Raw genomic sequence first — 12599 nt, 5'->3', positions numbered from 1 at the left:
TGCTCAGAAAATTCCCGCAGGGTGTTGTTTACGTTCAAGAATGCTACTAGATGGACAAAGCCGGTTGCTTGAAGTGGGTTAAAGAGGTGTGGTGTTGACGTCCCGAAGGTTTCTGGAAAGAAAAGTCGCTACTTCTCTGGGATGTCTTCAAAGCGCGCTTGTCAGGTGAGACAAAAGCAGCATTGAAAGCTGAAAATACGGACATTGCAGTCATCCCGAGTGGTTTGATCTCCGTGCTCCAGCCACTAGATGTGAGTTTAAACAAATCATTCAAAGAATTCATGCAACAACAGTGGAACGAAATTGACTCAAAAACAGCCAATAAATACGACTTGTCTTCCATGTATTCGTTTTTCCAAAGTTGGCACCCTGTGTTTAAGCCGACTCCCTAATTTTAGGACGAAAATTTAGGGCCAGGTTCTCGGTTTATACACCGGAATTTACGGTAATTGTTAAACAATGTGTCTACACCATATCAGCAAAGTGGTAGAAGTCATTGTCAGAAGGTGCTTTCTCACTGGTAACCTAAGTTGGCATTGGTGAGAGCTTTAGTCAGAAGGACCAGCTCCATAGCTTCAGCTGTTTCAAATCAGATTTAAGAATTGAACTCCAGAGAATGAGGTAAGAATAACTTTACTTGAGATTGAGGCAACATTTAACTTAATGTAGCATCAAAACACCCTGGTAAAGCTAAAGTCAAGGGAAAAGCATTTTAATGGATCAGTTTGTAGTTCAACCAAAGGTTGTTTGAAATCGATCAGTTCCAGGATATTACTACAAGAGTTCCATAAGATGGTGCCCTCCAAGCTATGATCAGTTGTTTCATCACGAGGTGGGAGGTCGCAATGTTTTCTATTGTTGCAATGTTCAATTCCATTACCAACTCATTGGAAAATAATACAACCCATATCCGCATGCATATAACAAGATGCAAAGCCTGAAATCTTCATCACCATCTTCAACTAAACAAAATCTGACTACCCACTCTTAATATTCAGATGCTGAATTCCTCGCCGTTGTTATTCTGTGGTTCACTATTATTTAGAAACTCAACTGCGCTAGACACAGTAACACCCAAAAAACTGATGACAGGCTTGGTATCCTACCATTATTTGACTTGCCTCTTGATGCTCCACTGTCATTTTACCACCAACAGGACACATATCAGGAGTGTGATTGAAATATTCTCCACTTGCTTGGATGGGTGTGGCGCCAAAAACTTTGAAGAGAGTGAAAACAGCCAACTTGTTTGGCACCTCATTAACCAACCTAATAAATAATAATTCTATCCACTAAGCTGCAGTGTTTGTCCTCTACTAAAGGCACTGTAGTTGCTCATTCAAATTGGTGTGATAGCACCTCCCAAAAAGAACAAGGGCAATAGGCTTGAGGGAACAGTACTATCTTTCCATTCTCAGAAATACAGTATATCACTGCTTCCTCATTGTCACTGGATCTAAGTCTGCAATCTCTTCTTCAACAGCACTGAATGGAGTTTTTTCACAAAAGGGATAGCAGCAATTCAAAAAGGTAGTTAAGGCTAACTTCTCAAGGGCAATTAGGGATGAGCAATAGAAGTTACCCTTGTTGGCACCAAGATTTCAAAATAAATAAGTCAAGAGAGGAAAAGCATAGCATTTAAGATGTGTAAGAGAAGTGTGTGGTTGTGTAATTTACAAAGCTAGAGTACATGAAGGCATTTTTGCACAGATGAGCAATTTAAGGCATTGATGGGGTGAGCTGAAGAGATTGTAAGTTGAAAAGCAGAATTGCTCTGAGGTTGATGAGTGTATCTTTTTTGAAGAAGGTGTCCCCTAGCTGCTTTTGCACTTCATTGTACTGAGCCTGTTTCTTTACATAGGTGTGCAGAATATTTAAATTGATTGAACAGATCACAGTAATCAAGTTTTTCCCCTCATCTTTTCAGGTAACTATGCCTGGGATCCAATCAACAACCAGTCCAACAGTAACTTTAGTGCAATTGCCTAATGGCCAGACTGTTCAAGTCCAAGGAGTCATCCAAGCAGCTCAGTCATCAGTTATACAATCACCTCATGTTCAGACTGTTCATGTAAGTACTGTGAAAATAATGTAGGGTAATGTAATTGAGAGAAATGTACATAATTCACAACCACTGACAACAAATTGGGGTTTCACTTTAAGAGGCTGATTTGACGTGTTGGTGTTACGCAAGGATTTTTCACGTGTTTTTGTGTTTAGGTTTTGGAGTTCAATAAAATGTTATGGGTTTCATTATGCATAAAATGCCTCATTTCATTTGTGAAAACTTTCAGTAGCAATATTCTCTATGGTGTAAGCATAGATGTATGGTGTAAACCAATGTATACACCAAGTAGTTTATGTTCGAGGGTTTGTTATATATATTACATATAAAACGTGTGGCATATATAACATAAAATACATATAACAGGAATTATTTTCCTGGGATAATTTTTAGATCAGGAGCAGGTCAGGGAAATTGGTTTAATATAGAACATAGAAAGAGCATAGAAAACCTATAGCACAATTCAGGCCCTTCAGCCCACAATGCTCTGCCTAACATGTACTTTAGAAATTACCTACGGTTACCTACAGTCCTCTGTTTTACTAAGCTCCCATGTACCTATCCAGGAGTCTCTTAAAAGACCCTATCGTATCTGACTCCACCACCTTTGCCAGCACTCGCCACTCTACATTAAAAACTTACCCCTGACGAGAGCTCTGTACCTACTTCCAAACACCTTAAAACTGTGCCCTCTCATGTTAGCCATTTCAGCTCTGGGAAAAAGCCTCTGACTATCCACACAATCAATACCTCTCATCATCTTATACACCTCTATCAGATCCCTTCTCATCCTCCACCACTCCGAGGAGAAAGGGTCGAGTTTACTTCAATAATGGCAAGTATGTGCTTACAGATTGATTAAGTTCCTAGTCCCTCTTTATTAAGCTTATTTTTGCTTACTTTAGTGAGGTTTCCGGTAGTGCTTTATACATTTTCAACAGTTGATTTCCACTTATTTCAGAGAAATCTTTGTTGTAATTACAACACAGATCAGCAGTGATTTATTATCATACTTCCTTTGTTTTCCTGATTTTTTTGGTGGTACTGAAATGAGCAGGAGGTCATGTTATTGTAGGCACTTTTGAGGTAAGTTCCAAGAGGCTAGGGCAGTTTAAATGATACTTGAGTTAACGTAAAACTTCACTTCTATGATTTTATTTGCTGAGCATGTATTTGAATTTGTTGTAATTGGATTCCATTTCTCATTAAGTGTCTCAATTGGCAACTTTTTCTTATCTTCAGGAATGTCTTGTCACAGTTTTCTCTTTAATGAAATTACTATGGGAGAGGAGGAGAGGAAGTTGCCACTTGGCCCATTGAGTCTGTGCCAGTTTGTTAAAGGACACTTGTATCTGTTTCATTTTTCCCACACCCCTATAAAGTTATTTTTTCACAAGTGATTTTCATTTACTTGCTGAAAGCACTTTTTTTTACCACATCCAAATGGGAAAAAAATGTTCGGGTAAAAACTTTTTTTTAACAGAAGCTTCTCTACCTGCCACCCTCCTCATATGTCCATATTTTAAATCTCTACTCCTTGGTCCTTGAGATATTCATTAATTCAGACAGCTTCCTATTATTTACTCTGTCCAGACAAGTTATAATCTTGTAAACTTTTCTCCTTTGCTTGAAGGAGAAGATCCCTAAATACTGCAAACTGGTATCAGTAAAGCAAAATCAAAATGCAGATTCTGAATATCATGAAGTAGATTTATTGTCAAAGAACATATATGTTACTGTATACTACCTTCAGATTAATTTTCTTGCACTTACAGGAAAAAGAAACCCTATACAATTTTACGAAAAGCTATGCATAAACAAAGACCAACAGCCAATATGCAAAAGAAGACAAATTATGCAAAAAAAAATCAAGATCAAGGGTTTCAATGAGTTCTTGAAAGTGAGTCTGTAGAACATACAATTGGTTCAGAAGCCTGATGGTAGTAGGATAATATATGTTCCTGAACCTGGTGGTGTGGGACCAGATGTAAAGTGAATAAAGCAGGAGACGAATCACACAACCTTGTGGTGCATTTGTGCTGATGGAGTTCGTGGAGATTTTGCTAATCCAAGTTGACTGGAGTCTGCAAGTGAAGAAATTGAGGATCCAGTTGCACAAGTAGACATTGAGGCCAAGGTCTTGAAGCTTGTTGACTAGTTTTGAGGGGATGATTGTATTGAATGCTGAGCTGTAGTCAATATAGAGCATCCTGATGTATGCATGTTTGCTGTCTACATGTTCTGTGGTTGAATGAAGAGCCAATGAGATGGCATCTGCTATGGACCTGTTGTTCCAATAGGCAAATTGGAGGGGATTCAAGCTACTTCTCAGGACAATTGATATGTTCCATCACCAACCTCTCAAAACACTTCATCACTATGGATGCTAGTGCTGCTGGATGATGGTCACTCAGGCAGGTCACCACACTCTTCTTGGGCACTGGTATAATTAAAGCCTAGTTGAAGAACACGGGTACCTCAGACTACTGAAGTGAAGGTTAAAGATCTCAGTGAACACTCCAGCTAGTTGATCAGTACAGGTCTTTAGTACTTCACCAAGTGTCCCATCTGGGCTGGTTGCTTTTGATGGGTTCACCCTCCTGAAGGCTGCTTGCACATCAGCCTCAAAGATGAAAATCACTGGATCATTGGTGGCTGTGGGAGTTTGTGATGGTTCCTCCATATTTTGATGGTCAAAGGGAGCATAGAAACCATTGAGCTGATCTGAAAGTGAAGCCCTGTTGTCATCTATGTTGCTTGATTTAATTTTATAAATAGTGATAATACTTAAGCCCTGCCGCAGCTATTGAGCATCCTTCTTTGATTTGACTTTAGTTCGGAATTGCTACTTTGCCTGTGAGATGGCTTTTTGGAGATCATACCTGGACCTCTTATAACTTTTTTGGTTACCAGACTTGTAAACCTCAGATCTGGCCCTCAGCAGATTGTGGATGTGATGGTTCATCCACGGCTTCTGGTTGGACAAGACTGAAAGATTTTGTGGAGACACATTCATCTACAACCGGTTTCATAAAGTCAGTGACAACCTTGGTGCATGTATTCAGATTCATGGATGACTCTTTGAACACAGCCCAGTGCATCGACTTGAAGCAATCCCATGGCCACTCCTCTGCCTCCCACGAACACCACTGTGTTGTCCAGGTTTTTGGAGTTACCTTCTTTAGACTCTGCAGGTTGGAGAAGGACAGCCAAGTGATCAGATTTACCAAAATACAGTCTGGGCATGGAACTGCAGGCATTCCTTATCTTAGTGTAATACTAAGTTGAAGCTCCTGGTACTACAGATTGTATGCTGATGGTAATTGGGCAGGGTTTTTTCCAAGCATTCCTGGTTGCAGTCCCCAACTATGATTTGAAATATGTCAGGGTGGACTGTTTCTTGTTTGGATATAGCATCATGTGGTATTTCAAGCATTTGATTATCATCAGCCACTGATAGTATGTAAACTGCGGTCAGGATTATGGAGAAGAATCCCCTGCTAGGTAAATAGAATGGATGGCATTTGACCATTAGGTGTTCAAATTCGGGGGAATAAGAGCTTGACAAAGCCAGCACATTGGAGCACCACCAAAAAGTTTATTATGAAACACACAACTCCACCTTTTGCTATTTCTGAATCAGCAGCTTGGTCCATTCAATGAATCGAGAAGACTTTGGGTCTGTTCACTCTATCTGGCGTGCTGGGAGTAAGCCACACCTCGTTAAAACATAAAACACAACAATCTTATTTCCTGCTGATACAGCAATCTTGCCCTCAGATCCTCAATTTTGTTTTCCATTTGACTGCACATTTGCTAACAAAATACTGGGTAGATGGGATTTCATCCCTCTGTGATTCAGCTTGGCTTGTAGCTCCTCCCCCAACTTCACTTCCAGCCATGGTGATGAGCTTTTGTCCACTTGAAGCCATACCTGCTTGCTTAAGAGTTAAGTCTGCCAAGTCCTTCATAAGGTCATGAAATCGATAAATAAAGTAAATAAAACAGATGAACAAACAACCAATGTATAAAAGAAGACGAACTACGCAAGAACAAATAAAGACAAATAAAAAATAATTAATTTGGGGACATGAACTGTAGCACCAGGAAACTGAATCCATAGGTTTGAAATTCTTTCATTGCTGAGATGAGTGAAGTTATCCACACTTGTTCTGGAGCCTGATGGTTGAACTGTTTTAAAATTTGGTGGTGTGAGGCTCCTGTACCTCCTTCCCTATGACAGCAGTGAGAAGACAGCATGCTCTGGATGGTGAGGGTACTTAGTGATGGATGCTGATTTTTGTTGCAGCACTCTTTATAGATGTGCTCACGCTTTTCCTGTGATGAACTGGGCTGTATCCACTACTTTCTATAGACATTTCTATTCCATTAATCTTCCTGTATCAGGCTTGTGATACTCTCCACTGTAGGTCCATGGACATTTGTCAACATTTTAGATGACTAGCTGAATCTGCACAGACTTCTGAGAGAGTAGAGGTGCTACATTACCTCCTTTGTAAAGACACTTACGTGCTGGTCCTATGACAGATCCTCGGAAGTGATTTAAAGTTGCTGATCCTCCCTACCTCCAATCCCATGATGAGGACCAGCTCAGGTACAGATGTGTGTCTCTCCCCCCCCCCCACCCAACCCTTTACAAAGGTAGAGGGTTCCTATGAAACTTTTCTTAAGCCGAAATGGCGTAAAGCAAAGAACCATTAATTTATATGGGGAAAAATTTCTTAAAAGCGAAAATCCTCTTTGTAATGCGAAAACAGGTTACTAATGTAATAGGTCTTTTGTAAAAGCAAAGTGGTCTAAAGCGAACATTTGTAAAGCGGGGGACACCTGTACATCTTATTTCTTCCCTATGAGGCCAATAATTAGCTCTTTAGTTTGCTGATGTTGAGCGAAATATTGTTGTTGCAGAAGTTGCAAAATGCAAAACAGGCGGACAAGCCCAGCAGAGAAGAAACAAGGAGGAAAATAAGCAGATCTATAACATTATAGTTTGATTACAGATAAACTGAGGAATCAAGTTGAAGGTGCGTGCAAGTGTAGTTGCTGTAAACTGGAGCAAAACATAACTGTTGGAAGAACTCTGCAAGTTAAGTATCATCCTAGAAGGTACAGGAATAATCAGTGTTTTCCATCAAGAGCCTTATTCAGGGGTTGCTGAGGATACCCCTGCTCAGAGGCGAGCAAGTTTCTCATCTTCCATAATCCAGTGGAGATCAAAGAAAAAATGTGGACCATACATATTTGAGAAAGCCAGGTTTGGAACTCAGATAAAGACAGGGACAGAAGGTACTAAAGCATGGCAGAGGTGTTGGAGCATAGGATATGGAACAAAACCTGTTGTAGAGAAATGGTAAATTGATTGCATGATACTGGAGGTCTTGAGAGGTGATGACAACAAAGCCTAGTGCTGGGAAGGACTTGTAAATGTGCTAACAAGAAGCTAAATCAGCTGTAGAAACCACACAAGAGGAGCGGTGACAGAGGGACTTGCAGAACTTCTATCAAGGGAAGAAAAACTTCAGTTCAGTTTCAGTTTATTGTCATTTAGAAACCACAAATGCAATGCAGTTAAAAAATGAGACAATGTTCCTCCAGAATGATACCACAAAAGCACACGACAAAACAGATAACACCAGAAAATCCACATAATGTTTGGTAATCCCCAAATCCAGAGTCTGGAGAGGCTGCTGCATATTAATATCGCGCTACCATCTTAGTGCGTTCCCCAGAAAGGAGCTCCAAATCCACCAGACAAAACAAGACTACCCAGACACACCAAGTCAGGAGACCAACTCTACCACCCAACAAGCCAAAAACTAAAGCTACAAGACATACACAAAGCCACATAGTTACATATAGTTACAGTTAACATATAGTTACAACAGTGCAGACAATACCATAATTGATAAAAAAAACACACCATGGGCACAGTAAAAATAGTCCAAAGATGTTAAAAGACTGTAAGTTCGAAAGAAAACACACACAAGTTTCCACAAGTCCTCAGGGTCCTGAAAGACTCATTATCCTATGCATGCGGCAGAAGGGAATGCCCCCCATGGACTTCCAAGGCGCCGCCGGACCCAGCCTTGCAGACGCAGCACACAGTGAAAGCGCCCTGACCACAGCAGACTCCGAGTCTGTCGAACCTCCGAGCCTCAGACCATCCCCTCTGGCACAGCCTCTCTGAGTACCATCCTCTGCCGAGCGCACTATGACGACCCCGCCAACGGCCACTGGCAATGGGACCCCGAGGACTGGGGGCCTGTTCTTCTCAGCAGAGACCTGGATCTCACAACAGCAGCAACGAAGAAGGCCTTCCTGAAGATTTCCAGATGTTCCTCTGTGCTCCCACATCTGCTTTTCATCAGATTAGGATTGTGCAAACTGCTTCGTGCCGCCATCTTGGTTGGGTTCAATGAAGAGGTAAAATGAAAAAGACACAAGAAACTGCAGATGCTGTAATCTAGAACCAAAAAAGCCTGCTGATGGAACTGAGCGGGTCAAGCAACATCTATTGCAACAAAGAGATGGCCATGTTTCAGGTTGAACCCCTGAACCAATCCTGATGCAGGATCTCAACCTGAAACATTGGCCATGAATAGCAACCATCTCTTTGTTTACAACAAATCAAGTTATCTGAAGTTGTATAATTCAATATTGAGCCCAGAAGGCCGAAACGTGCCCAGGCAGAAAGAGGTGTTTCTCCTCAGGCTCATGTTAGCCCTCAACTATCACAATACAGGAGGCTACAGACCAATAGGTCAGAGTTAAATGGGAAATTAAAGTCGCAGGCAGCACAGGTCCACCCCATTGACTGAATGCAGATGTTCCATAAAATAATCACCCAGTCTCAGTTTGGTTTCTCCAGTGCAGAGACCACATTGAGAACACTGAATGTAGTACACAAGATTGGAAGAAGCACAACTGAATTAGTGCCTCACCTGGAAATTTTAAGTGGGTCCATGGACAGTGGGAAGGGAAGAGGTGGGATCACCTGTAATTGCAAGGGAAAGTGCTATCAGAAAGGGGGTGGTTGATGAAACACATTTTAAATAGCATGGTACTTATAAAAAGGCTTGGTTGTGGCGACCCACTTTCTGCACAGGTGAACCGGCTCACAAATAGTCAGCGCGCAGGGGGAGACTTTGGTAATGCACCCCTGACGTCATTTCCACCCAGAGAGGTCGGGCGCTAGGGATTAAATGCCAGTGCCGCGAAGTTTGAATGAACTAGTCTCGAAACAACTTAACAACTGCATGTCGTTATTTCAGCGCTGTGTGCAGCACATCGCTACATTGGTGACCCTGATGGTCCAAACGGGATTTGGACCAAAGATGACCGACTCTTCATCTGTTCACGCAGTTTGGCTTGTTATGAACCCTGTAACTGGGTCACTTACCAGCAAAAATGGAGAGGTCTGTTGAAGTCTGATGGTACTATTTTTAACAGTATTTATTGGTGAAAATACACAAAAATAATATCAATGCAACCATACAGATAATATATGTCATCAATACTAAATCTAAAAGTGCGGGTATAATAATAATCAATAAGAAATAAGCTCTAGCGTTGTCTAGGGGATAATGTATTGTCCGATGGAAATATAAAAGTCACTCAGTTCATTCAGGCTGCAACCTTTTGTTGGATAGAGAGATTTTTAGAAACTTGCCGGCTTTCCTTTTTATGATTTCGATCCGTCAGAAGTCCCGTTGGTGTGGCCGTTCACTTGTGGCCTCTCCTTTAGCTAAGCCGTTCTTCCGTGATGAGCCCACTACCCTGGCAAGGGAGGGCCCTCACCGGCGTTCGCTATAAAACACTGTCACTGGCTTTCCAGTGTTTCTCCTGGTGCGTCTAAAGGGGTTGTTCCCCAGACCCTCATTTATCCTTACTCATGGGGTCTCGAATCTCAATCAGGTTGGGATGATGTAATCCCTCAACCAGCCCACTCTGTTCATCCCCTGAGGGGCTTCAATGAATAGTACAGTACTCAATACACAATTCCGTCTCCAAGAGACAACAGCCGTTATCAGGGATTTTGTTTTCGCTGAGGCCAGGACACATTCCAAAACCTTGTGGATTCTCTCTCATTTCCTGGGTCCCAGACCCGAATTAATAGCGATCTTGCAATTCTCAAAAAGGAGGGGGCTACTTTGTACCCTTCGGCCCCTCAGAGTTGTGGCACATTCGTAACAGGCTAAAACTGCCGACTTTCTGGACGCTGCGACCACGCGTGTGGTTTAGCCAAGCAGAAGCCCAGTTCCAGATTCGGCAGATATCTTCTGATTCCACACATTACTATCACATGGTGAGCGCCCTTGACCAGGAGACGGCCGCCCAGGTTGCGGATTTCATACAGTCGCCCCCGGAAGAAGGCAAATATGAAACATTCAAAGCGCTGCTCATTGGGACCTTTGGCCTCTCACAGCGTGAGCAGGTGTCGTGGTTTCTCGTGTCCCACAAATGACCAGGAGATGCAGAAGATTCTTCAAGGAGGGTTAAACTTTAATTTGCAAGTCAAAGCTGAGACAGTCATTGAACTAGTTGCTGATTGCCCACCGATCCTTGTACATAGCATTTTTTATAGCAATCTCCTGGTTTAGTTACATTAGCATATCCAATCGGTCTACAGTTGCGTATCACAAGTACATCCGCCACTATTGTTTCTACCCATTGACGTAATCCTGTTCTAATCTACATCTCTTAGCTACCTCTCATTAACTCACCATTGTCTTCTACATTCTTAAGATTTTATTCTCCTACTAAATTGGATACATGCATAGCAAATAGCAAATTCAAAGCTGACTACATAGTTTTGGTTACACAGCAAACAATGCAACTTTTATACTCCAGTATATCCCCCCTTTTTAGGGTCTCACACAGAGAAAGGAGACTAAGAGTCCGCGCACAAAAGCCCCAATAAACTCAAGCACTTATTCCCAAATCTCGGGTTAAATATAATTTTCTGCGCCAAGACCTCAAAGTATTCTCTCCTTGTTACCCTGGGCCGCTGAGCCAAAAACCTGTCCCTTTGTACCTGAGACAGAGAAAAAAACTCAGGAGCCCTTACAATCTACTCCCATACTGTCGTTTTGCTCTTGTTCATCCTGCAGGTGTTGTAGGCTGTAATGCTACATTTTCGGTGTTTCTTTCTCCACTAAGCTTGCTTCAGTAATTGCCATGAGCATTGGAAATTGTTTGGTTGCAGCACGCACTACAAGAGACTTGAGACAAGGAAGAAAACAGCACAGCACAAGTGCACAGCTCAACAATACAATACTGACAGTTACAGGATGTGACCTATTGGGGTTGTAATTCCCTTCTGAACATTATTCTGTGCGCATACCTTGCACTGTGACAAGACAAAGTCCACTGAAGCCTGTAAATAAGGTGACCAAAAACCATCCTTCTTTATTTTCTTTATCACCTCCCCCTTTGCACAATGCGCTTCTGAAATCAGAATCGTCAGTAGAGGGGTGGGTGCTACCAACAAACCGTCTTCCATGCTCCACAAGCCTTCCGGGTTCTGCTTGGCCCCCCTTTGTCTCCACATTGTCTGTTCTGCCAAAGTTGCCTTGCCTTGTAATTCAATTAGGTCCTCTGCCACAGTTTCTGGAGCTAGGCTTACCTGGGGGGCAATGACAGCTGATGTACATCCAGACGCTTTTCTGGCTGCCTCGTCCGCAGCTTGATTTCCCTTTGTTGTTACATCATTTCCCTTTTTATGTGCCTGGCATTTTACTATAGCCAATGCTTTAGGTTTCATCATGGCTTTTATTAAGTCTAGAATTCGCTGACAATGTTGTATGGGATCTCCACTACTTTTTTTTTTAAAAACCTCTCTGCTTCCACACTGCCCCGAACAAATGGCATACTCCATGAGCATATGCTGAATCAGTATAGATGTCTACTTTCTCACCTTCCATCATTTCACACGCAGCTGTCGGCTTTGATTTCTGCTAGTTGGGCGGAACACGGTTGGGGACAGGACTCCATCCTAATAATCTTATAGCTCGACTGATCCTGCTGCACTATTGAGAACCCTGCATGATCCCTGATGATGATCCCATCATAATCCCTGTTCCAAGAGCCATCTACGAACAGAACCTTTTTATCTGCATCCTCTAGTGGTTCTGACCGTAAATCTGCTCTCAATTTGGCAAATAACATCGTCTTCCCGACACAATCATAGGGTTCTCCTTCATAGCCCAAAGGGACAAAATCGGCTATATTACTGGTAGTGCATCTCTGTATAGTTATGTCTGGAAATGTCAATAGCATCTGATATGCTGCTATCCTGGCTGGCGTCAGCACAAATTTCCCTCTTTGCAGCAATTCTACTACTTTGTGGTGTGTGAACAGAGTCACAGGATAGCCCAGGGTTACAGATGATGCCTTTTCATATGCATAGTACAGCGCCACCAATCCCTGATAACAGGGTGGATACCCCTGAGCCACTTCATCTAGTCTCGTACTGTAGTATGCTATCGGCTGCTTTGCTTCTCCTGTGCCTGTC

The 12599-nt window shown here is 42.2% G+C and overlaps 1 protein-coding gene across 1 annotated transcript in view; it reads left to right on the top strand.

Moving 5' to 3' along the window:
* The window catches only part of creb1b (cAMP responsive element binding protein 1b), a 116142-nt gene that overhangs the window by 59613 nt on the left and 43930 nt on the right, over nucleotides 1–12599 (top strand). The window contains exon 3 of the mRNA XM_059967320.1: nucleotides 1928–2071. Coding sequence (XP_059823303.1) covers nucleotides 1928–2071 — 144 coding nt within the window. The remainder of the gene's footprint in view (nucleotides 1–1927; nucleotides 2072–12599) is intronic.

The sequence above is a fragment of the Hypanus sabinus genome, chromosome 4 (assembly GCF_030144855.1).
Source record: "Hypanus sabinus isolate sHypSab1 chromosome 4, sHypSab1.hap1, whole genome shotgun sequence".
Lineage (NCBI taxonomy): Eukaryota > Metazoa > Chordata > Chondrichthyes > Myliobatiformes > Dasyatidae > Hypanus > Hypanus sabinus.
This window is presented reverse-complemented; position numbering and strand designations above follow the sequence as displayed.